This window comes from Coregonus lavaretus, assembly GCF_964263955.1.
Source record: "Coregonus lavaretus genome assembly, chromosome: 30".
NCBI lineage: Eukaryota > Metazoa > Chordata > Actinopteri > Salmoniformes > Salmonidae > Coregonus > Coregonus lavaretus.
The window spans coordinates 26264389-26291082 of record NC_140017.1 but is presented as its reverse complement, the minus strand read 5'-3'; the positions used below and the strand labels follow the sequence as shown (position 1 = coordinate 26291082).

At 41.9% G+C, this 26694-nt stretch overlaps 1 protein-coding gene across 5 annotated transcripts; it reads left to right on the top strand.

The window, feature by feature from the left end:
- The first annotated feature begins 824 nt into the window (after nt 1–824).
- On the top strand, nt 825–24166 carry LOC311105383 (phosphatidylinositol-binding clathrin assembly protein-like). Of its 5 annotated transcripts, XM_084147527.1 has the most exons (23): nt 1067–1277; nt 6582–6724; nt 7024–7099; nt 7277–7379; nt 7803–7896; nt 8154–8265; nt 8487–8593; nt 8783–8824; nt 11900–11985; nt 12316–12439; nt 12667–12800; nt 13739–13839; nt 13997–14143; nt 16271–16354; nt 16721–16816; nt 18107–18208; nt 18288–18401; nt 20157–20187; nt 20315–20414; nt 20610–20672; nt 21609–21716; nt 22111–22215; nt 22722–24166. In XM_084147527.1, exons 1-22 carry the CDS (start codon nt 1148–1150, stop codon nt 22201–22203), a joined length of 2190 nt encoding a protein of 729 aa, XP_084003653.1. In that variant the 5' UTR covers nt 1067–1147; the 3' UTR covers nt 22204–22215; nt 22722–24166. The 5 variants fall into 5 exon arrangements, with proteins under 5 accessions (XP_084003651.1, XP_084003653.1, XP_084003649.1 ...); XM_084147523.1 differs by lacking the exons at nt 13997–14143; nt 16271–16354 and having other exon boundaries at nt 7262–7379; XM_084147525.1 differs by lacking the exons at nt 13997–14143; nt 16271–16354; nt 22111–22215 and having other exon boundaries at nt 825–1277; nt 7262–7379; nt 12673–12800.
- The last annotated feature ends 2528 nt before the right edge of the window (nt 24167–26694 follow it).

Sequence of the window (26694 nt, the reverse complement as noted above, 5' to 3'; positions counted from 1 at the left end):
ACAAACCTTTTTCTTTAGTCTATGGTGAACAGATGGATGGATGTTCACTTTTCAGGGTGGGATGGGGATGTGATCGTGTTAGCTGAAAGTTTTGTGGCACTATACTGCCCCCCGGTGGTATTTGGTAGTCCAATCACTGAATTGGTAGTCCTAGCACTGAATTGAACTACAGACAGCACTGAATTGAACCACAGACAAATAACATCCAAGATGATTCCATAGGCTGCGTTCACACAGGCAGCTCAATTCTGATATTTTTTTCACTAATTGGTCTTTTGACCAATCAGATTTACTCTGAAAAAGATCTGATGTGATTGGTCAAAAGACCAATTAGTGGAAAAATATCAGAATATGGGCTGCCACAGCCAGTGTTAGGCCTAATCAACACTAACGCGTCAATAGCAGCCTGCAGGGAGTGGGACTTGGACAAATGTGTTGCAAAAAAAAAAAGTGGGCATATGCCTGTTTAGCAGTTTACCTTGAGAATTATTGCTGAAGATTGTTTTAGGCCTAATTGCCAGAATGAAAAAAATGTATGCACTCACTAACTGTAAGTCGCTCTGGATAAGAGCGTCTGCTAAATGACTAAAATGTAAATGTAAATGTCTGGCATATTAAATTCCAACCAAGACCACAATCAGTTGTAGACACCTGCACAGAATAAAATGTTATGAATTATAGATGTAAAATCTGATTCCAGGTCGGCATGCTCCGTGTAAACGTCATACATCCTAACCTTTCTGAGAACAGAGCAGGCCCGCCATTTCCCTGAATGCTTCTAGTCCTTTAAACCCAGCAGGAGTGGCGGTACGAAGACAGGAGACACACAGGGATCCAGTGAGCGAGAGATCGGGATGAGAGCTGGCAGAGAATGAGTCAGCCCACCAAATGTACAACCGCATTTTTATTTATGAAATCAATTTGATCAAAGGCGTCATTCGGATCAACACTGGACCGAAATAATCAAGCTTTGGAAACGTTGTTTGAAATTTGTATCATTTTTATTCTGCCTCGTCCTTTCAGTTTTTTCCCTTCCATTATTTTATTTTTAAACAGGTGGTGGACTGGATATTATATAATTCAATTAATTTGGAATTTTTAAAGACATTGTGATTTTTCAAAATCTTTGTTGCTTCAATAAACTAAGATGTCGGGGCAGAGCATTACTGACAGGATAACTGCAGCCCAACACAGTGTAACTGGATCTGCTGTGTCGAAAACCGTATGCAAGGCCACCACACATGAAATAATGGGTCCGAAAAAGAAACATTTGGATTGTAAGTATCGAAATTATCGAGAGTTTCTGATATAATGTGTCATTCTTCATTGAAACCAGTCGGAGCTCTGCATCTCGTTATGGCGATGGTGACACAAGGCCCAAAGCCTGAATGGATAGGCTAATGTTATTGCTAGCTCCTGTCAAAATGTATGAAGAATACATTGCAGCAAGACGAGCGCGTACAATGAGAACGCTCATAACATGATTTAACTGGACGTTAACAACAGTAATATCAGATATTTTCTGACCATTTCAGTGTAGGCCTACTCATCATCAACATTACTGTCACATTAGCTAGCTTTCTAGCCGTCTGTTAAGCGGTTTCATTCATTCTGCATAGCTTTAGGCTGCCCTCCCTGGCCTAAACAGTTATCATGTCAATATCAGTCATAGTGTATCTTACAATTTATTGACCAGTTCTCCATGATACAGTACATTAACGTTTTGTCTATACAAAAATGCCCTGAAAAATATATGTTCCGGGGAGTAAATTCAGTAGGCCTTTTTTGATCTATTTACCATAGACAGAGGGTATAACAACCACATTTGAACAACTCAGCTGTGGAAACTACCTTATAAATTTTTCAGAGTAAAATGCTTTCAGTCTCATATGCAAAGTGTAGCCTACATCATCATCACTACTAGGTGTGTCACTGCTGGGGGCGACACATGTACAGTGCCTTTTGAAAGTATTCATACCCCTTGACTTATTCCACATTTTGTTGTGTGACAGCCTGAATTCAAAATTGATTAAATATATTTTTTTCTCACCTATCTACACATAATACCCCATAATGATGACATTTAGCAAATTTATTGAAAATGAAATACATAAATATCTCATTTACATAACTATTCACAACTCTGAGTCAATACATGTTAGAATCACCTTTGGCAGCGATTACAGCTGTGAGTCTATCTGGGTAAGTCTCTAAGAGCTTTGCACACCAGGATTGTACAATACTTGCACATTATTATTAAAACAATTCTTCAAGCTCTGTCAAGTTAGTTGTTGATCATTGCTAGACAGACATTTTCATGTCTTGCTATAGATTTTAAAGCAGATGTAAGTCGAAACTGTAACTAAGCCAGTCAGGAACATTCAATGTCGTCTTGGTAAGCATCACCAGTGTATATTTGGCCTGTGTTTTAGGTTATTGGCCTGCTGAAAGGTTAATGTTTCTCTCCCAGTGTCTGTTGGAAACCAGACTGAACCAGGTTTTCCTATAGGATTTTGCCTGTGCTTAAAAAAAAAAATCCCTAGTCCTTGCCGATGGAAAGCATACCCATAACATGGTGGAGCCACCACCATGCTTGAAAATATGAAGAGTGGTACTCAGTGATGTTGTTGGATTTGCCCCAAACATAATCTTTGTATTCAGGACATCAAGTACATTTATTTGCCACATTGTTTTACTTTAGCACAGGGGTGTCAAACTCATTCCATGGAGGGCCAAGTGTCTGGTTTTTGTTATTTCCTTTCAATTACGACATAGACAACCAGGTGAGGGGAGTTCCTTACTAATCAGTGACCTTAATTCATCAATTAAGTACAAGTTTGGGGAAACCCTGCATTAAACTCTGTAACTGTTTTAAAGTCACGATTGGCCTCATGGTGAAATCCCTGAGCGGTTTCCTTACTGTCCGGCAACTGAGTTAGGAAGGACGCCAGTATTTTTGTAGTGACTGGGTGTATTGATACACCCTCCAAAGTGTAATTAATAACTTCACCATGCTCAAAGGGATATTCAATGTCTTTTTTTGTTTTACCCATCTACCAATAGGTGCCCTTCTTTGCGAGGCCTTGGAAAACCTCCCTGGTCTTTGTGGTTGAATCTGTTTGAAATTCACTGTTCGACTGAGGGACCTTACAGAAAATTGTATGTGTGGGGTACAGAGATGAGGTAGTCATTCAAAAATCATGTTAAACACTATTATTGCACACAGAGTGAGTCCATGCAATTTATTATGTGACTTGTTAAGCACATTTTCACTCCTGAACTTATTTAGGCTTGCGATAACAAAGGGGTTGAATACGTATTGACTCGAGACATATCAGCTTTTCATTTTTAATTAATTTGTAAACATTTCTAAAAACTCTAAAAATTACATTATGGGGTATTATGTGTAGGCCAGTGACACACAATCTCAATTTAATCCATTTTAAATCTGTCTAACACAACAAAATGTAGGAAAAGTCAAGGGGTGTGAATACTTTCTGAAGGCACTATATGTCACTTCCAACTATTGTATGGTCTGTCTCACTCACCTGGTCTCTAGTTACAAAAGTGTAGCAATTGCTCACAGAAATAGGAAAGAGAAATAGTATGTGTCAGGATGCCCTTTCATTGCAATATTTGCTCAGTCAGAAAATCAGAAGTCGAGAAGCCAACTATAGGCTAGCTAAAGCTGTGTTTGCACTTGGTCTGTGAATGGCTTGGCTGTCTGTGTAGCAGAGCTGCCTGGTTGCTTTCCAGTGGAGTAAGAGGTCTTTGTTACAGAGAGCTCTATTTCTAGCAGTCAGGGCCAGGCACAAGGAGTTTCCTCTGGACTCCAGTAGTCTGATTAATCAGGCTGTAATACACAATTAATTGGTATATACTTTGGCTCAAATTTCGAGTAGCTGAAAGAAAAACCACACAGACAACCGGTAGAGTAAGTTTAAATGTAATTTTATACAATATTCTGGCTTGTAAGGAACATTTACACAATTTTGCAGGCATTAGTTTCAGGCTGTATATACCAATTAATTGTGTATTACAGCCTGATTAATCAGCCCACGCGTCCAGCAGACTGCTATATATATATATATATATATATATATAAACCTTGATGGCAGCATCAGACCTTTTAATCTGTGACCATCCTGAGAAACGATACTAGTCACAAAGCAGAGTACCTGACGCTGCAAAAGTAACAGTGAATGCAACGAATGACCTGTCCATTAATTTACTCTCACTATAATACATTTAACTATATACTGAACAAAAATATGAACGCAACAATTTCAATGATTTTACTGAGTTACAGTTCATTTAAGGAAATCAGTCAATTGAAATAAATAAATTGGGCCCAAATCTATGGATTTCACATGACTGGGCAGGGGCGCAACCATGGGTGGGCCTGGGAGGGCATAGGCCCACCCACTCGGGAGTCAGGCCCACACACTGGGGAGCGAGGCCCAGCCAATCAGAATGAGTTTTTCCTCACAAAAAGGCTTTATTACAGACAGAAATACTCCTCAGTTTCATCAGCTGTCTGGGTGGCTGGTCTCAGACGATCCCGCAGGTGAAGAAGCCGGATGTGGAGGTCCTGGGCTGGCGTGGTTACAAGTAGTTGTGAGGCCGGTTGGACGTACTGCCAAATTCTCTAAAACGACGTTGGAGTTGTGTTACAAAACTGCACATTTTAGTGGCCTTTTATTGTCCACAAGGTGCACCTGTGTAATGATCATGCTGTTTAATCAGCTTCTTGATATGCCACACCTGTCAGGTGGATGGATTATCTTGGCAATGGAGAAATGCTCACTAACAGGGATGTAAACAAATTTGTGCACAGAATTTGAGCGAAATAAGCTTTTTGTGCATATGGGATCTTTTATTTCAGCTCATGAAACATGGGACCAACACTTTACATGTTGTGTTTATATTTTTGTTCAGTATATGTGATTCAATCTCAAGCATGTTGTATCTCTTCTGCAAGCAGGTTATGCATAATAGGTTACCATTCAAATGTCATTGTCATCATGATTATAGGAGCATATTGCATGACACACAGGTACAATGACGTGGAGGTTGCTGGTTCAGACCCCAGCTGAAGCATGTAGTAGGATAGCTACATATTGTATTGCTTTTCCTAAATTCTTTTTGCAGACATTGCCCTTTGGATCTACTGGAAACCAAGGTGGTCACTTAATCTGAAAGTGTCCACTTCTAATCACATTTGAATCCCATGGACTATTATCTATGCTAAAGTTGTGAATGGATTCAGCCAGCCTGTTGTTTCACAGCTGTTAGTTGAGTTTAGGCCTACAGTACTCTGAGGTACAGGAGCCATGCATGATCTAACAGGATGAGTGAAAGTTGCCCCCTCCCCTCCCCTCCTCTCCCAGTCTTCCCTGGATAATCAGCCAGCCATGCTAAATGCTGCTCTGGAAGGTTATGCTGTCCTACTTAGACTCCTGAAAACATGAAAATATAGGCCAGAAAGCCAGGCCTGGTTATTACACTGTCAATCTGTTCATCACTCAGTCAGACTCTGAATGGGTAGACAGCACAGGTTTGACTGGCATCACCCATTCTCTACATCAGGGCTCTCCAACCCTGTTCCTGGAGAGCTACCGTCCTGTAGGTTTTCAGCAACCTCCACGTCTAATTTAGCGCAATTGATTCTAATAATTAGCTGGTTGATCGATTTTAATTCAGGTGTGCAATATTAGGGTTGGCATGATACATGAGCACATTCAGTAATATGACGTAATGAGTTACTGTATGCAGAGGAATTACACTGAAATGGTTGAACATTTTCTATATGTGTATTATTGGAAGCAACAGAGACCAATAAGTCCAATCAAGCATTCTTGACGTAGTAGTTTTCAATTGTCATGTCTGTGTGCCCAAGAAAAGACCCAGGCCTCAAATAGCAAACTTACACAGACGGTTGAGAATTCATTTTTTTCTTTAAAAATAGTATGTTGTGAAGAGAAGACAACCTTGAAAGGAATTTGAGTATAATCTAGTAGCTGACTTGTACTGGTTCATGGGGCTCATCAGAGTAGAGCTTTAGGCCAACTGAGGCTATAGACGAGTGGAGAGAACTGGTGGCTGAAGGAGCAACTAGTAGTTACCAAGATATTTGGCCAAAAAGACATTGTTTGATTTAGAGATGGTGACTTATTCATCAGGCTTTCATCTATTGAACTTCAGTAGACCCTCTTGAGGAATTGCCATGCCAAAAAACTGAAAAGAGAGAGGCAGCTTGTAGTACCGTAGCATAGTAATTAAGTGTCTTGAGTGTAGTTAGGCAATTAGCCAGACCATTAATTAAAGCTAATTGAATGAGATTGCAGTTAAGGGGAGTGCCTGTGTCCCTGTTTACACATATTTCAAAACATTGTCTTTCATAGACTATTAACTGACTTGACCCCAAAATTCAACTCCCCATAGGGGAAATGCCTTGTATCCGAAGTTGTTTTAACCTCTACTGGCCAGTGGCCATAAGTCACTACTTGACATCAATTATCCATGGTCTTCGTAGACATCGAACTATCGCTAACATGTCTCTCTGTCTGTCTCGTCCATAGACCTGATCCATTGCACCAATGAGATGAACGTGAACATTCCCCAGCTGGCTGACTCACTGTTTGAGAGGACCACCAGCACGAGCTGGGTGGTGGTCTTCAAGTCGCTCATCGCCACACACCACCTCATGGTCTACGGCAATGAGGTGAGCTGAGCTTACAGTCACCACTCACTACAATATTGTCTATGGCTACAATCACCACTCATTACATTATTGTCTGTAATATATATTATTTCTATAACAGCAATGCTATAGTGTTGAAGTTTTCAGTTCACAGACATTAAGGCAATCAATTGCTAACCAGGCAATTTCTAGGTTTATATCATAATCAATATTTTAATAAAAATCTGGAAATTACTCTGGTGCTCCGGTCCTATTCTATTTCTGTAGATCAATAAAAAATTAAGAACATGTATTGATACCGCTCTTTTTCTTTGATACAGCGTTTTGTCCAGTACTTGGCTTCAAGGAACACATTATTCAACCTCAGTAATTTTTTGGACAAAAGTGGTTTACAAGGTAAAGTATGAAGCCTTGGCTCTCAACTGCTGTTTTCAAACTCATCCTTAACTGTTACAGTGACAAATACTTATAAGCGGAAACAATATAACTTATGAACGAATATAGCATGATTCTCATGTAGGTTTTCATGACAAATGTAAGATTTATATCACTTCTCAGGTCTCTCTCTCCCAGGCTACGATATGTCCACATTTATCCGGAGGTACAGTCGATATCTGAATGAGAAGGCTGTGTCGTACAGGCAGGTTGCCTTTGACTTCACTAAAGTAAAGCGAGGGTAAGAAATTCCCAACAAATCAACAGAAGAAAGTGGTATGTTTGTTTTTGACTGATCCTCTCCTTACCCGAATGTATGTCAATGGAGTTTTAAAGGCTCAAACAATTTCTTACAATAAACACTTTCTCCTTGCAGAGCTGCCCACTGGTGTAAAAAAATACTTAAAATATTTATGACAGCTCAAATATTTAGTTTAGAAGAGAACAAGATTCCTGTCAGTTTTAATGACAGAATGTCATAATTTCTTTCCGTAAATTTGTTTTATATCCCATGAAGTAATCACAGTGGTATTTCTGTAACTCTGGGAACGATTTGTTAACATGCAGTAGAAATTGACTGGCTGCGGCTATTCTCACTGATTCCCTCCCTCTCTGTCCTTTGTGCTTCTAACACCTATCTAACACTACACACTCATCTCAACAGGGTGGATGGGGTGATGAGGACCATGAATACAGAGAAGCTACTGAAGACCATCCCTATCATACAAAACCAGATGGACGCCCTCCTCGACTTCAATGTGAGTCTGAGGTCAACCTCCCCAGAACCGTGCTGCTCATCTCCTGGAATATGTACTGTAATATGAGAGGGTTCCTGGGGCTAGCAGATTGTGTCAGCATACTGATTACTGAATGGTGCTGAAACCAGAGATAGATACAGGCTATTTTCCTCCTCACTGACCTGCTCTTTTATTGTTTGTCAGCGAAGCCAAAGTCATTATTGTGTATTAAAAGGGCAACTTATGGCTTATGTGAAACTGAATGATGTCTCCTTCAGGTTAATGCCAATGAGCTCACAAACGGAGTGATCAATGCAGGATTCATGCTCCTCTTCAAAGATTCCATTAGGCTTTTCGCTGCATATAACGAAGGCATCATCAACCTGCTGGGTAAAACCTCAACTCCAACTTTATTTACTCCACTATTTTCTGATCAATACTCTTTTAGAATGTTTAGTCTGGAGAAGTGCTTTGTAGATCCTTGTAATGTAGATCTTTTGATATGTACAGTACTACATTTTACTAATGGAGATTCTCTACAGAGTTTATCTCTAGTGTGTCTACAGACTTTCAGAGCTAATGCCTGCCGTTTTTTTGTTTTTTAACCACAGAGAAGTACTTTGACATGAAGAAAACCCAGTGTAAAGAGGGCCTGGATATCTACAAAAAGTTCCTGACCCGAATGACCCGAATCTCAGAGTTCCTTAAAGTGGCGGAGGTGATTTCTTCTTTACCTTCTTTGAGTTTGATGCTATTCATTAATTCAATACCCTTCATTAAAGGGAACATCCTCAGATATATTTACATTTTTGTGAGAAAATTGTGGTGGCAGAAATTAGGTAGAGGTAGAAAATAGGTTTTAATTTAGAGGCACCACTATAACTTTGCACATATTCTCGTTTGACAGCAGGTGGGGATTGATCGAGGAGACATTCCAGACCTTTCCCAGGTGAGACTTTACACTCCAAACTCCCTGAATGAGCCTTGCAGTAAGAGGGATTTACCTATTAGACACACTCTCTGCACAAAAAGCCTACACACCGAACTTACTCTATCCGTTTGTCTCTACAGTTGGATTCCTACTCTGTCTCCATCTCTCTCTCCCTCTCTCTCTCGCTCTCACTTTCTCCCTTATTTCTCGCTGTCACTTTCTATTTTCTTCTTCTCTCAGTCTGTATTCTCTTTGTGTCTCTCTATCTCATTATTAACTCCTCTTGTTTAATCAGCTCTGTTGCCCCACCACACTATATTTACTCCACCCTGCACAAATGTCTCCCAGAGATAAGGCACTGCTCAGAGCATGAAAGTCCTCCAGTGCATGTTACCAAATTAAGGCATATTTCTCACTTTTCCTTATTATTTTTCTTATTATAAGTTTTCTTCCTCTTCTTGATTAGGCTCTATCTACAGTAAATAAAGGTGTTAAGCTGTTAAGAGTCCAAACTGACTGTGTATCTTACAGTACTTCTGATTTCACACTGTGTACAGCTAATTGAATAGATGGCCCCCCCACACCTGTTACGCTACAGTCAGTCTTTGCAGTGACACTGGTTATATTACAGTATTTCCAAGGAAAATCCCTCCTCGACCAAGGATCATACTTTTCCTTGAAAGTACAATTGCACTAATTGTGTGTTATGTCCCCTAATGTATTTTTTATGAGGCACCTGTAACAGTGTTATACCCTTAAAATACATTATAGTTACGGTTCAATATAGCTATTTATCTCTGACCAACGCCACCTTTATATTCTGTATTTCCCCTTATCTTTCCACCTTTAGTTCACAGTTTGTGTAAGTATTCTCATCTCACTCTTCTTCTGTGTCTGTGACTTGCTTTGGTGTTGTCTTTGCATGCCTCTACTCTGACTCTGTGTGTCATTGACATTGTGTTTTTATAGGAGTGAAGCAAATTGTATACAAAGTTCTCTTTGTCACCTGAAATGTACATAGCCCATCCAACATGGCTGCCTAGGTGTGCTTAGGCATTGCCAATTCAACACCACATACTGTATGATGTTGAAAGTGCCGTGGTGTGTGTCATCCACACACACTACCGTTCAAAAGTTTGGGGTCACTTAGAAATGTCCTTGTTTTCCATGAAAACATACATGAAATGAGTTTGAATAGGAAATATAGCAAAATGCATAGGAAATATAGTCATTGACAAGGTTAGAAATAATGACTTTTAATATAAATAATAGTTGTGTCCTTCAAACTTTGCTTTCGTCAAAGAATCCTCCATTTGCAGCAATTACAGCCTTGTAGACCTTTGGCATTCTAGTTGTCAATTTGTTGAGGTAATCTGAAGAGATTTCACCCCATGCTTCCTGAAGCACCTCCCACAAGTTGGATTGGCTTGATGGGCACTTCTTACGTACCATACTGTTAAGCTGCTCCCACAACAGCTCAATAGGGTTGAGATCCGGTGACTGTGCTGGCCACTCCATTATAGACAGAATACCAGCTGACTCCTTCTTCCCTAAATAGTTATTGCATAGTTTGGAGCTGTGCTTTGGGTCATTGTCCTGTTGTAGGAGGAAATTGGCTCCAATCAAGCACCGTCCACAGGGTATGGCATGGCGTTGTAAAATGGAGTGATAGCCTTCCTTCTTCAAGATCCCTTTTACCCTGTACAAATCTCCCACTTTACCACCACCAAAGCACCCCCAGACCATCACATTGCCTCCACCATGCTTGACAGATGGCATCAAGCACTCCTCCAGCATCTTTTCATTTGGTCTGCGTCTCACAAATGTTCTTCTTTGTGATCCGAACACCTCAAACTTAAATTTGTCTGTCCTTAACACTTTTGCCCATCTTAATCTTTTATTTTTCTTGGCCAGTCTGAGATATGGCTTTTTCTTTGCAACTCTTCCTAGAAGGTCAGCATCCCGGAGTCGCCTTTTCACTGTTGATGTTGAGACTGGTGTTTTGCGGGTACTATTTAATGAAGCTGCCAGTTGAGGACCTGTGAGGCGTCTGTTTCTCAAACTAGACACTCTAATGTATTTGTCCTCTTGCTCAGTTGTGCACCGGGGCCTCCCACTCCTCTTTCTATTCTGGTTAGAGCCAGTTTGCGCTGTTCTGTGAAGGGAGTAGTACACAGCGTTGTACGAGATCTTCAGTTTCTTGGCAATTTCTCGCATGGAATAGCCTTCATTTCTCAGAACAAGAATAGACTGACAAGTTTCAGAAGAAAGTTATTTGTTTCTGGCCATTTTGAGCCTGTAATCGAACCTACAATTGCTGATGCTCCAGATACTCAACTAGTCTCAAGAAGGCCAGTTTTATTGCTTATTTAATCAGCACAACAGTTTTCAGCTGTACTAACATAATTGCAAAATGGTTTTCTAATGATCAATTAGCCTTTTAAAATGATAAACTTGGATTAGCAAACACAACATGCCATTGGAACACAGGACTGATGGTTGCTGATAATGGGCCTCTGTACGCCTATGTAGATATTTCATAAAAAATCAGCCGTTTCCAGCTACAATAGCCAATTACAACATTAACAATGTTTTTCTGATCAAGGACATTTCTAAGTGACCCCAAACTTTTGAACGGTAGTGTACATTTCAATATCACTCATCCAATGTGGCTTTTAGCTGAAAAGCATACAACCATTGACTGGTGGTGTGCAACCCACAGTCCTTTTGTGTTTTTGACTTGTACAGCAATGTATTTCTGTAGTGTCTCGAGTTAGTATTTGTCCCTGTAGTGAGGAGCTAAACACTTCCCAGTAAAGTAAGTGCTAGTTAGAATCCAGCAACTAAGGTATAGTGGTATATGGGACAGTATAGTTAGGGACCTGAGTTTTTCCTCACCACGTAACATGACCAGCTAAACGTTTTCAGAAAAGTTGTCAGGAAAAACCCAAGGCCTATAGCTAGTGTATGTACAGTACAGTAGTTGAACTAGGTTGCCCACCACTGGCTTTAGATGGTTTTGTTCATACAGGACAGTCTAACTGCATGTTTCCAACCCTGGCCTTTACTAACTGCTGTTCTCCATTACAACAGGCTCCCAGTAGCCTCCTGGAAGCTCTGGAGCAGCACCTGGCCTCACTAGAGGGGAAGAAGGTCAAAGACTCCACCGCTGCCAGCAGGTATGTACAGGATATGCTACGTCTCAAATGGCACCCTACATAGTGCACTACATTTGAACAGATCCTGGTCAAAAGTAGTGCATAGGCAAAAGGGTGCCATTTGGGAAGTATCCTACGTCTCACAATGGAGTGTCTTTGGCACTGAGTCCACTATTCCACCTGCAGGTAGCCTAGAAGTGGCTGCCACTATAATAACTGATTTGCTTTGTGCACAAAGCTCTTAAGCCAAGATTGCTTTAATTATTATTCATGGTAATGGTTATTGATGTTTTCAGCCAGGGTTGCTGTAGTATTCTGCCTAAAGGTGTTTACTGTTGTGTGTTGTTTCAGGGCCAGTACTCTATCCAACGCAGTGTCCTCGCTGGCCAGTACGGGGATGTCTTTTACTAAAGTAGACGAGCGGGAGAAGCAGGCTGCTCTGGAGGAGGAACAGGCTCGTCTCAAAGCACTGAAGGTACAGCCGTCATGACGCGTGGATCACAACATGAATATGATGAGAATGGATAGAATGGACATGGTTTCATGTTGCCTGTCCCATCTACATGTGAAGGACAGTGATATGTTGCAGTATGCAGGCAATGATTTGAACAATTCAAAGTCTTGTTTGGTCGATCCAGTATTGCCCACATGCATAACTACAACCATCGCCTTCTGTATTTGACTTGGACTCTTTCCACCCAGGAACAGAGGCTGAAGGAGCTCTCTCAGAGGCCTTCATTCGCCACCGCAGACACGTCTCCTGTCTCCACCACCGGGGGCACTATCAGCACAGCCCCAGCCATCGACCTCTTCTCCACACCTAGCTGCTCCAATGGGTAAACGTTCACCTATGACCTGTGAAGCTTACCCACTCATGTGGTTGACCAGAGAGGTCAGCGTGGATTATGTAGAAGTTGCTGCTAACCACTGATACAGGGTCAGATATTTCTTCATCCTCCTAGGGGTTAAGGTTAGGATTTAGTGTGCTCTGATTCTAAACTCAGCAAAAAAAGAAACGTCCCTTTTTCAGGACCCTGTCTTTCAAAGATAATTCGTAAAAATCCAAATAACTTCACAGATCTTCATTGTAAAGGGTTTAAACACTGTTTCCCATGCTTGTTCAATGAACCATAAACAATTAAAGAACATGCAACTGTGGAACGGTCGTTAAGACACTAACAGCTTACAGACGGTAGGCAATTAAGGTCACAGTTATGAAAACTTAGGACACTAAAGAGGCCTTTCTACTGACTCTGAAAAACACATCACCGGCAACAACGTTGCCTATGGGCACAAACCCACCGTCGCTGGAACAGACAGGACTGGCAAAAAGTGTTCTTCACTGACGAGTCACTGACGAGTCACATCTCACAGCAAGAACTGGCAAATCTGGTGCAGTCCATGAGGAGGAGATGCACTGCAGTACTTAATGCAGCTGGTGGCCACACCAGATACTGACTGTTACTTTTGATTTTGACCCCCCCCTCCCCCCTTTGTTCAGGGACACATTATTCCATCTCTGTTAGTCACATGTCTGTGGAACTTGTTCAGTTTATGTTTCAGTTGTTGAATCTTGTTATGTTCATACAAATATTTACACATGTTAAGTTTACTGAAAATAAACGCAGTTGACAGTGAGAGGACGTTTCTTTTTAGATATGTGGTTATGGAGAACCTCTACCTCTATACTTCTGTGTATCTGGTAATGCTGATGTTTAGCTAGATGTCCCAGTGTTGATTCAGGTATAGCATCACTGCTGTCTTCTCTCCTCAGTGCTCTGAAGATGGAGAGTGACTTGTTTGACATTCAGCAGACCTTTAACCCTTCAATGCAGGCCAGTTCTACAGGGCTTCCTGTGGCCACAGTATGGGCAGGTAGGAGAAACAGCCACCACCACAGGACCACTCTATTGTCTACTGTTTTCTACTATGTTCTGCGTGCTCTCCCTCTCTTCCTGTTGCGTCTGACTCTGATGTCCTCCTGTTCTTCTCTTCTGTATCTCATCTTTCTTTCTCTCTTCTGCCTGCCTAGATCCTTTCACCTCTGCTGAAGCTGGAGATGACTCCATACCAAACCTTAACCCTTTCCTCTCAAAAGTTGTCGATGCAGCGGCTCACTTACCGGTCGGCTCCTCTGACGGTGTTAGCTATTCCTCTAGGACTCATGAAATGTTTAGTGGTAAAGATACTCTTTGTTCCTTCTGAAATATCCTTCCTGTGTCTCTGTGGGACATTGAAGGAAGTCTCCCATAAGTCCTACTGTTACTTCTGTCTACATGTACAGTGAATTCGGAAAGTATTCAGACCCCTTGACTTTCTCCACATTTTGTTATGTTACAGCCTTATTGTAAAATTGATTAAAGTGTTTTTTCCCCCTAATCAATCTACACACAATACCCAATAATGACAAAGCAAAAATAGGTTTTTATAATTTTTTGCAAATGTATATACAATAAAAAAATATATATATATTTACATAAGTATTCAGACCCTTTACTCAGTACTTTGTTGAAGCACCTTTGGCAGCGATTCCAGCCTTGAGTCTTCTTGGGTGTGACGCTACAAGCTTGGCACACCTGTATTTGGGGAGTTTCTCCCATTCTTCTCTGCAGATCCTCTCAAGCTCTGTCAGGTTGGATGAGGAGCGACGCTGCACAGCTATTTTCAGGTCTATCCAGAGATGTTAGATCGAGTTCAAATCCGGGCTCTGGCTGGGCCACTCAAAGACATCCAGAGACTTGTCCCGAAGCCACTCCTGCGTTGTCTTGGCTTTGTGCTTAGGGTCATTTTCTGTTGGAAGGTGAACCTTCGCCCCAGTCTGAGGTCCTGAGCACTCTGGAGCAGGTTTTCATCAAGGATCTCTCTGTACTTTGCTCCGTTCATCTTTCCCTCGATTCTGACTAGTCTCGCAGTCCCTGCCACTGAAAAACATCCCCACAGCATGATGCTCTCACCACCATGCTTCACCGTAGGGATGGTGCCAGGTTTCCTCCAGACGTGACGCTTGGCATTCAGGCCAAAGAGTTCAATCTTGGTTTCATCAGTCCAGAGAATCTTGTTTCTCGTGGTCTGAGAGTCCTTTAGGTGCCTTTTGGCAAACTCCAAGCGGGCTGTCATGTGCCTTTTACTGAGGAGTGGCTTCCGTCTGGCCACTCTACCATAACGGCCTGATTGGTGGAGTGCTGCAGAGATGGTTGTCCTTCTGGAAGGTTCTCCCATCTCCACAGAGGAACACTGGAGCTCTGTCAGAGTGACCATCGGGTTCTTGGTCACCTCCCTGACCAAGGCCCTACTCCCCTGATTGCTCAGTTTGGCCGGGTGGCCAGCTCTAGGAAGAGTCTTGGTGGTTCCAAACTTCTTCCATTTAAGAATTATGGAGGCCACTGTGTTCCTGGGGACCTTCAATGCTGCAGAAATGTTTTGGTACCCTTCCCCAGATCTGTGCCTCGACACAATCCTGTCTCGGAGCTCTACGGACAATTCCTTCGACCTCATGGCTTGGTTTCTGCTCTGACATGCATTGTCAACTGTGGGACCTTATATAGACAGGTGTGTGCCTTTCCAAATCATGTCCAATCAATTGAATTTACCACAGGTGGACTCCAATCAAGTTGCATAAACATCTCAAGGATGATCAATGGAAACAGGATGCACCTGAGCTCAATTTCGAGTCTCATAGCAAAGGGTCTGAATACTTATGTAAATACGTTTTTTATTTATTTCTAAAACCTGTTTTTATGGGGTATTGTGTATATAGTTTGAGGATTTTTATTTATTTAATCAATTTTAGAATAAGTCTGTAACATAACAAAATGTGGAAAAAGTCAAGGGGTCTGAATATTTTCCGAATGCACTGTAAATGATCTCATAGCTGTCTAAAGTTAAATGTTTGTTGTGTACCTCAAAATGCAAAGCCTCCACTTGCCATGTTTCTATGATAGCTTCCATTATTGAACTGTGCTAAGGATAGAACCACAAGCTAACACTGTGAAGGTAGAGTTACTGGTTATGTTCTTTTGATGGGCTCCCATGCCAGTTCAGTCTAATATGAGGCTTTATCCATTGAGGTCTCACATTTTGGAGTCTAGTAAACCCATGTCCAAGATTATTCTGACTAAGTTGGTTATGTTAAAATGATGGTTTTCCTGCTGCTGATATATATTTTTTCATAATGTTTTCAAATAGGCTATTGCTTCTAGATTCTGATATTACAAACCAATAATTTGATTATTTGCTCTTGTAGTATCCTTTTAGAGCTATAAGTTGAAATCTGTTTCCCTTACCAATATTATTTTTGATTCTCTAGATCGTTATAATCCCTTTACTGACACAAACTCGTCCGTTTCAAGCTATTACAAACGCACAGTGCGGATAGAACACTCCATATCAGGTACTACGATGGCTCACCATCCCAGCCTATGTTTCCTGACCCATAGGCAAACATAGGCCCCTCAACCAATGTAATGTGTTTAGTGGCCCCATAATAAACCCTATGGTTAGTGTAGTCTGGCGATTTAGATTACTTTAGTGTCAATAGGATATTTTTATCTCCTTGTACTCTGCAGTTCCTGTTTTGATTTTGTTAGAATTAGTTTTACTTGTTACCTGTTAGTGTCCCTAACTAAGTGTTTTCTGTTAACTGTCTGCTTTCTGTCTGTACTGTCACTTTGCCTTGCCTGCCTTTCTTGCCGTGCCTTAAAATGCCTTCCTTTGCTCTCTCTTCTTCTTCTTCCTGCTCCTCCTTTGGCGTTGTCAGACTCCTTCTGTGGTGGTCCAGTGTCCATGGCCCAGCACCTTCCACACCAGGCCCCCTACCCCACTGAGCCCTCTGCTGTAGAAGGTCTATTCAGAGGTAGAGTACTAGAGAACCTGTAGCTCTACTTTCCCCCTTCTGATAACCAGGTGGCGAATCGCATCTCTGCATGTCTGGCAGACATATCAGTATGGATGACGGATCACCACCTCAAGCTGAACCTCGGCAAGACGGAGCTGCTCTTCCTCCCGGGGAAGGACTGCCCGTTCCATGATCTCGCCATCACGGTTGACAACTCCGTTGTGTCCTCCTCCCAGAGTGCGAAGAGCCTTGGCGTGACCCTGGACAACACCCTGTCGTTCTCCGCTAACATCAAGGCGGTGACCCGATCCTGTAGGTTCATGCTCTACAACATTCGGAGAGTACGACCCTGCCTTACACAGGAAGCGGCACAGGTCCTAATCCAGGCACTTGTCATCTCCCGTCTGGATTACTGCAACTCGCTGTTGGCTGGGCTCCCTGCCTGTGCCATTAAACCCCTACAACTCATCCAGAATGCTGCAGCCCGTCTGGTGTTCAACCTTCCCAAGTTCTCTCACGTCACCCCGCTCCTCCGCACACTCCACTGGCTTCCAGTTGAAGCTCGCATCTGCTACAAGACCATGGTGCTTGCCTACGGAGCTGTGAGGGGAACGGCACCTCCGTACCTTCAGGCTCTGATCAGTCCCTACACCCAAATGAGGGCACTGCGTTCATCCACCTCTGGCCTGCTGGCTCCCCTACCTCTGCGGAAGCATAGTTCCCGCTCAGCCCAGTCAAAACTGTTCGCTGCTCTGGCACCCCAATGGTGGAACAAGCTCCCTCACGACGCCAGGACAGCGGAGTCACTCACCACCTTCCGGAGACATTTGAAACCCCACCTCTTTAAGGAATACCTGGGATAGGATAAAGTAATCCTTCTAACCCCCCCCCCCCCCCCCAAAGAATTTTTTATAATAATAATATATATATATAAACATTGTAAAGTGGTTATCCCACTGGCTATAAGGTGAATGCACCTATTTGTAAGTCGCTCTGGATAAGAGCGTCTGCTAAATGACGTAAATGTAAATGTACTGTAGCAGGTCTATTCAGAGGTAGAGTACTAGAGAACCTGTAGCTCTACTGTAGCAGGTCTATTCAGAGGTAGAGTACTAGAGAACCTGTAGCTCTACTGTAGCAGGTCTATTCAGAGGTAGCGTAGTTCTACTAGCCATTTAGAAGGAGCCCACCATTTTCTGTAAGGTGGCTTTCTGTAACTATTTAGCAGCTCTGACACCAATGGTATAATACTTCTCCATCGCTGAACCTGCTGTGTTCTGAGCAGCCTCCCCTCTGACCTCTTTACAGGGTACTCCACAGCAACACAGGCCCCTCCCCCAGGAGCACTCCAAGTGGACTTCGAGTCAGTCTTTGGAGCCAAAGCTACCGGCGCTAACATGGAATCTGATGGTGAGGGGTTGAATATTATACTGTTTGATACACATGGTGTTTCACATCCAACCAATGTACACCTCTCTGTCCTCCTTAGACATCCTGAAACCCACCATGGTCGGCTCCAATCAGGCGCTGTGCTCCATCAATCTGCTGTCAGACAAACTGGTGGGAGATGACCTGGACTCCTCCCTGGCCAACCTGGTGGGCAGTAAGTGTCACAACATCATGCTAGGATATTTCATTCAGATTAAACTCCTCAAACAGAAAACTAAGGATTTAAAAGAGATCAATACCCATCTTTGCCTGAGTGAATCATGGTGTCTATTTATATTTTGACTCCTAGGTTAGACCGCAATATGTCACACAGCTATACAGTGGCTTGCGAAAGTATTCACCCCCCTTGGCATTTTTCCTATTTTGTTGCCTTACAACCTAGAATGAAAATTGATTTTTGGGGGGTTTGTATCATTTGATTTACACAAAATGCCTACCACTTTGAAGATGCAAAATACTTTTTTGGGTGAAACAAACAAGAAATAAGACAGAACTTGAGCGTGCATAACTATTCACCCCCCCAAAGTCAATACTTTGTAGAGCCACCTTTTGCAGCAATTACAGCTGCAAGTCTCTTGGGGTATGTCTCTATAAGCTTGGCACATCTAGCCACTGGGATTGTTGCCCATTCTTCAAGGCAAAACTGCTCCAGCTCCTTCAAGTTGGATGGGTTCTGCTGGTGTACAGCAATCTTTAAGTAATAACACAGATTCTCAATTGGATTGAGGTCTGGGCTTTGACTAGGCCATTCCAAGACATTTAAATGTTTCCCCTTAAACCACTCAAGTGTTGCTTTAGCAGTATGCTTAGGATCATTGTCCTGCTGGAAGGTGAACCTCCGTCCCAGTCTCAAATCTCTGGAAGACTGAAACAGGTTTCCCTCAAGCATTTCCCTGTATTTAGCGCCATCCATCATTCCTTAAATTCTGACCAGTTTCCCAGTCTCTGCCGATGAAAAACAACCCCACAGGATGGTGTTCTCGGGGTGATGAGAGGTGTTGGGTTTGCGCCAGACATAGCGTTTTCCTTGATGGCTAAAAAGCTAAATTTTAGTCTCATCTGACCAGAGTACCTTCTTCCATATGTTTGGGGAGTCTCCCACATGGCTTTTGGCAAACACCAAACGTTTTTGCTTATTTATTTCTTTAAGCAATGGCTTTTTTCTGGCCACTCTTCCGTAAAGGCTTAAAATGGTCCTATGGACAGATACTCCAATCTCCGCTGTGGAGCTTTGCAGCTCCTTCAGGGTTATCTTTGGTCTCTTTGTTGCCTCTCTGATTAATGCCCTCCTTGCCTGGTCCGTGAGTTTTGGTGGGCGGCGCTCTCTTGGCAGGTTTGTTGTGTTGCCATATTCTTTACATTTTTTAATAATGGATTTAATGGTGCTCCGTGGGATGTTCAAAGTTTCTGACATGTTTTTATAACCCAACCCTGATCTGTACTTCTCCACAACTTTGTCCCTGACCTGTTTGGAGAGCTCCTTGGTCTTCATGGTGCCGCTTGCTTGGTGGTGCCCCTAGCTTAGTGGTGTTGCAGACTCTGGGGCCTTTCAGAACAGATGTATATATACTGGGATCATGTGACAGATCATGTGACACTTAGATTGCACACAGGTGGACTTTATTTAACTAATTATGTGACTTCTGAAGGTAATTGGTTGCACCAGATCTTATTTAGGGGCTTCATAGCAAAGGGGGTGAATACATATGCACGCACCACTTTTCCGTTAGTTATTTTTTTGAATGTTTTGAAATTGAAATTACAGGTTGTAATGAAATTGAAATTACAGGTTGTAATGAAACAAAATAGGAAAAAAGTCAAGTGGGATGAATACTTTTGCAAGGCACTGTAGCAGTATAATTGTTTCTGGATGTGTACATCTCACATTTATATTACTATCCTCTTGCAGATCTTGGGATTGGAAATGGCACAACGAAAAAGTAAGTGAGCTGTTCATGCTGTTCAGTCTCATCAACGTGCTGTGGTCACAATGCTAGATGAAGAACTGTTCTGTATAGCCAGCAGCAGTTAGGAGCCAGTGCTAATATTAGCTGTCTTAATCTACAGTGACATCCACTGGAGCCAGCCTGGGGAGAAGAGGCTGACTGGCGGAAGCAACTGGCAGCCCAAAGCAGCTCCAAACACCACCTGGAACCCCGTCTCCATGGTAATACACGCTACATTGGCCTCGTACAGTACTGGTGCTCTTATCTGCCTGTGACGAGTGTTTAGCTACTGTATCACTCTAGTGTTGGTTTCAGACAAACAATGTTAAGAAGTTGTTGACTTGACTTGACATTGGTCTGCTGGATTCTCTGTGGGAGAAGATGTTGTCGTCATTCGTGTGTTTGTATCTCCACAGACCCCCCCGGTCATGGCCTACCCTGCAACAACACCCACAGGCATGATGGGGGGATATGGCATGGTCAGTATCTGTCAGCTGGATGTCTGGATCCATTACCACTAAGGGAAATAGCCATGCAGTAGCTAGCACTAAGGGACATAGCCATGCAGTAGCTAGCACTAAGGGACATAGCCATGCAGTAGCTAGCACTAAGGGACATAGCCATGCAGTAGCTAGTATTGCTCCTCTGCTGGTCTCCTTTAATTGATGCACTTTATTTTATGTAGGCCTACTTTTAATGTGAGATGTCCTTGAGTATCTTGAAAGGTGTCTGCTAAATAAAATGTATTATTATTTACAGAGGGAATAGCCATAAAGTATAGCTAGCCCTGAGAGGTAATAGCCATACAGTATATCTGGCACTGATAGGTAATAGCCATACAGTATAGCTAGCACTGAGAGGTAATAGCCATACAGTATATCTGGCACTGATAGGTAATAGCCATAAAGTATAGCTAGCCCTGAGAGGTAATAGCCATAAAGTATAGCTAGCCCTGAGAGGTAATAGCCATACAGTATATCTGGCACTGAGAGGTAATAGCCATACAGTATATCTGGCACTGAGAGGTAATAGCCATACAGTATAGCTAGCACTGAGAGGTAATAGCCATACAGTATAGCTAGCACTGAGAGGTAATAGCCATACAGTATAGCTAGCCCTGAGAGGTAATAGCCATACAGTATAGCTAGCACTGAGAGGTAATAGCCATACAGTATAGCTAGCACTGAGAGGTAATAGCCATACAGTATAGCTAGCCCTGAGAGGTAATAGCCATACAGTATAGCTAGCACTGAGAGGTAATAGCCATACAGTATATCTGGCACTGAGAGGTAATAGCCATACAGTATAGCTAGCACTGAGAGGTAATAGCCAATAAGAATAACAGTAACAAGTGCTATACAATCTAATGTAGCATGTCTAGAATGCCTTATGTTTCTCTATGCTATTGTCTTTAGCCACCCCAACAGCTTGGCTCTATGGGTATAATGAACCAACCCAACATGATGTACAACCAGCCCGTCATGAGGCCGCCCAACCCCTTCAGCTCTGTATCCAGCGCACAGGTGTGTGTGTACAATAATCAGACGTGTGTGTGTACCATGCACGTGAGGGTAAATGTCCATTGTAGGGGTGTGCGAGTTCAGTGTCCAGGTGTATTCAGTGCTGTGTGGTGTCTGGTAACAGTAGCTGTTGTGTGTGTGTGTGTGTGTGTGTGTGTGTGTGTACTACCCCCTGTGATGACAACAGTGTTCTAGTTTACTCTTACCTCTCAGGAGGAGAGGGACAAATCTGTCTCATCACTTTCCTCAAGAGTCCCCAATTTTCCCCCTCTTGGTGTAACCTCTCTTTCACCCTTCATTCCTCTTTCATTCTATCTGATCCCTCCCTCTCTCACTCACACGCTCTCTCCTCTCCTCTCCTCTCCTCCCCGTGTGTTTCTCCCTCTCCCTGAAATAGCCCTCTGCAGCCTCTAGTCCTTCCAGCCAGAGTCCTCTCAGAGCCCCCGGACAGGATCCATTTGCACAGCTCTCTCTCAAGGATTTCTTGTAGAGCGTCTCTTAGGTACAGCATGCTGTGTGCTTGCGGATGTACATGCATGCGCAGCGCGGCTTCACACTAATGCTTCTCTTTTTTTCTCTTCTCTTACTGTTATCGTCTCTTCCTTCATTTGCAAACACACTGCTTCTTCCATCTTATCAACCACTGCTGTTCATTTCCTCTCGCTATATCTCTTGCACTTTATATGGGCTTGATTAGTTGGTTTGTGTCTTGCTCGCTTAAACAATCAGCAGATGCATTTCAGCATGTTTTTAAACTTTGTTTTACACTTTCCACAGATACACTAGCCATTTCGTCTTTGCTGAGATGCGTTTTCCCCCATGCTAGGACTTCAGATATAGCATTGTAGTTTTCAGCCAATAGGTTGCCATTGTGACAGTTGCTTTTGCTCTGAGGACATTGTGATGACTTTTCATTGCATTTATTCAGTTGACCATTTCAGCACCACCATGAGCGAGTTGGTAAAACTCTTGTCTAATCAATCCTTGTATGTTGATTTCCACCCACAGATGCAGTTCATGTAATATGAAGTGTCTCTCAGAAGATGAAGCACTTAGCAGCAAAGCTTTGTCCTCGTTGCCAGTCTAACTCTTCAGAGAAACGTTCACCCCCTCCCCCCAAATAGACATGTCAAGAACACAACGAACAGTGCAATGACTCGAGGAAAACCATGGAAACCATGTCAAAATGATGCTGGGTAGAAGAGAATTCACCACTGATTATTCTGTCACTTGTCCAAGACATCAAGTGATGCTGCTGTAAAAAAAAGTTTAAAAAATATAGGGATTCCGCATTAATTTTATCATCTGTAAAGATAGCTATGGGTGCTGAGCGACTTTGATATGATGTATTTGGAAAAACTACTGTGGTTGGATGTAACAGCTTGGTGTTCTAATCTAGTGGGAGGGGGAGGAGGGACAAGAAGAAAAGAGGAGAGGAATCCTTCCCTCTTGATCCGATCATCAGTCATCCATTTCCTAGTTATTTAACTGTCACTGAGTAGTGATGCTAATTATGTTTACACCTGTTTTAGTTTGTCTTTTTTACTCTGTTTACAGTAGACATTCCTCGTGTGTTTATTTATTTATTATTTGGTTTTAAGACTGGGAAGAAAAATCTATAGTGAAATCTATAGTACATTGAACACCTGTGGGAGTGCTTCAGCATTAAACATGGATGTTGGATTGTTTCATTGGAGAGGTAGAGAAAAGAAAATAGATATTATATAAAATACACTTATAAACGGAATGATAGAGCACTAAATGTTCTCCCAAGTTTTGAGTTAAGAACAATTCTTACTAGCTCAAATCTCATGATCTCCCCAGGGCAAGGGGAGTAGGGGGTACCAGTATGAGTCAGTAATCTATATAGTCAATTCTGTGCCTAGGGTTTTTTGCAATGGAACAACTTTTCTGTCTAGTTGAAAAACACTTCATCCACGTTTCTGAAGCATCACACTGGGGTGGGATCCATTTTGCTTTAAGCTTGGCATGCCATCGACTCACTGACCGTTGAAATGGCTGCCTTTACTCTGAATGTGAAAGAATTGCTTTCATGTTGCACACATCTTTCCACGCTACCCGCACCAGCTCCTCAGCTCTGACTCCCTGGGAGCCAGACGAGAGGAGAGTGTGTCTGGGTGTTTGCAGATACTAAAGAAGGGTCACAGTTTTGATGTAAATTAGTTGTATAAAGATCCAGTGGAACAGGGTGAACGAGGGGCACTGTTGATCGGTGCTCTGTGTATATAAATCTGACTGTTCAACTGAGAGGGAAGTGAAAGATGTATGAAATATGAAAGCAATTCAATCAAAATCTGACTACCTAAGTTTGATTCAGGATATTTTCTGCATTTGTCCTGCGCGGATTATATTTTTGTTTATGTAATTAGAACGTGTAGCAGACATTGACTGAGTTTTTTTTCTTTCTTTTTCAAATAAAGAGCAGCTTCCACAAAATGATGTTCTTAAACATTTTATTCAAATGTGTTGGTGAATATTGCAACAGTGATGGCATCTTTGAAACTGCGGTTAGTTTATATGTGTATTCTCTTAGCTTTTGGATGACTTTTTGCCTTTCTCCTGTATTTTAATATTTTATGTCCTCAGCTTCCTTTGTAGGTCATTTTATGGGGACCCTCCACAAATTATTTGCGGCTTTCCTTGTATACTTTATCTGAACAAGACTGCCACCCTGTGTCCAATTTCTATACTACAAACCTGTGGTTATTAATCAGTAATGTAGTTTACTGTATACTGCATTTGGATTAAATCTACTTTACTCCAACGGCATGTATGCAATCTCTTGGAGACTATTTACAGTTGCTTTTATCAACATTCACGTTTGCATTTGTACACGCCAGCCTGTTCAAACACCTGTGCTCCATCAAGCCTCAGGCCTACACTCCTCATTGACAAATAGACTCACTGCTATTATCGCAACAATCATCATGACTTTGTGGGTTGGATCTTGAGGTTAAGAATGTCACAACTGAAAGGGAATATGCCAGATGGCACGGTTAATAAATTAGCACCTTGTTAGTGTTCCTCTTGTGTCAATTTTACACCATTTTACTTATTCCCATTGTGGCATTGGCACTGTGTAATAAGATTGTAATTCGATTACATTAGCCTAGATACCCGTATGAAAAAACGATAACACTCGTTTTATTGGACAGCTGTCTTTTCAATGCTTTTCGCTCTTCATACATTTGAAGTTGCTACAGTATAGGCTGCTATTAAAGTAGACTGTTGACATTGAACAGTGACCACTCATTATGGGAGCTTAACCCGTTTGAGTGCAGCGCATACCTCCCCTGAGTCTGACCCACCTCCCTCCAGTGGATGTCCGAATTTCTCAACAGAGGTAGCTTCCAAAACGAGGTAAAACTTTTTACTTACTATTTGTTGGTTGGTCTGTATTTGTCTCCAAAAAGTTACAAAGTCAGATATCAATCTACTGTTGTTTTTAGACTTTAACGTTTTATGAGGAAAACATGCGGACGTTGTGAAGCCTTACCCACAATGACATTTGGAAGTTCTTGACATAACACAGGCTTTCTATTCGCTGTCAATCCCCACGGTGCAGAAGGCAACACTTGTGAACGAATATGATTACGAGCTGCCTCAAATGTCCTAAGGCTAGACAGAAAATATCATACAAGCAATTTAGACTTCAGAGACCTTTGCTGTGTATTCTTTATTTGGGCTACTTTTTGGTGGTTTTTTATGTCGTGGGCATATGCAGGTGCATATAATATATATATATATATATATATATATATATATATAAAATGTTATTTTTCTTTATAAGGCTGATCTCAATGTTGTCCTATATACAACAAATGTAAACTTATTTCAAGGAGGACTAAGATACTGCAGCTTTTGGGCGTCTCTTTCTGAGAAGAAGACATGATTCTATGCAATTTAATTATCCAATTACACTAATTTAGTTATGAGAGGTTAAGCAGGCAAAAACATCACATTGTACAAAACATTTCCTTTTTATAGGTTATCACTGTTGTCTGCTACTATATAAAAAAAAGCCTACCTCTTTGATTTACAGACAGTTCACACCCACAATATGACATTATGAAATGTCTTACATTGAACTATAATGTGAATAGCTAACATCAATGTCCAAATCAATGAGACAGGACAGAGCCCAGGTAGCATGCTTTTTAGCTGTTTGCCCAACATATATAAGCCATTTTCACTAAGAACTCTTCACAAGGTTGCTGGTTTTGTATTTACTGTTGATAATGGAGGACAAAGTATTCACCCCTTCTATCAGAGTTGACCAGAAGTCAACAGGAGGGGTTAATCTGTGAGACAGCTGTGCCAACTCTAGTTGTGTAGTAGTTAATGTGCAAAAGTTGGCTTATGAATCAAGGATCATGTCTCTGAATATTCAATTGACAGGGAATTCTAGTGTCAACATCAATTTGCTTTTACTTTGTAATCGAGTTGGCGACAGCAAGACTTAAATTGTGTCTTTGAATGTAGCCTACTGGGTAGCACAAACTATAACATTTATTTATAGAGATCTAAATTCAAACCAAGGGAAGTCAGCAGAATTACATTTTAGAAAGGGGGGGGGGGGGGGGAACGTTTGAATGAGGGGTTTCAACATGGCATTTAGACAGGCAGCCCAATTCTGATCTTTTTTTCAGAAATTGGTCTTTTCACTAATCAGATCAGCTCTGAAAAAGATCTGATGTGAAAAGATCTGATGTGATTGGTCAAAAGACCAATTAGTGGAAAAAATATCGGAATTGGGCTGCCTGTGTGAAGACAGCCAATATGTCAGATGGTTTACACAGGAATAAATCCTTACCTATTTAGGGCTTAATTATACCCAGCATAGTTCTGATTTCAACTGACTATCAACTCAACATAGTATTTTGTTTCTCAATGACTGTAAATCATGATTAATACTACCTTATTTCACTCACTGTATGCGATTTATTTAACAAGGCATTGA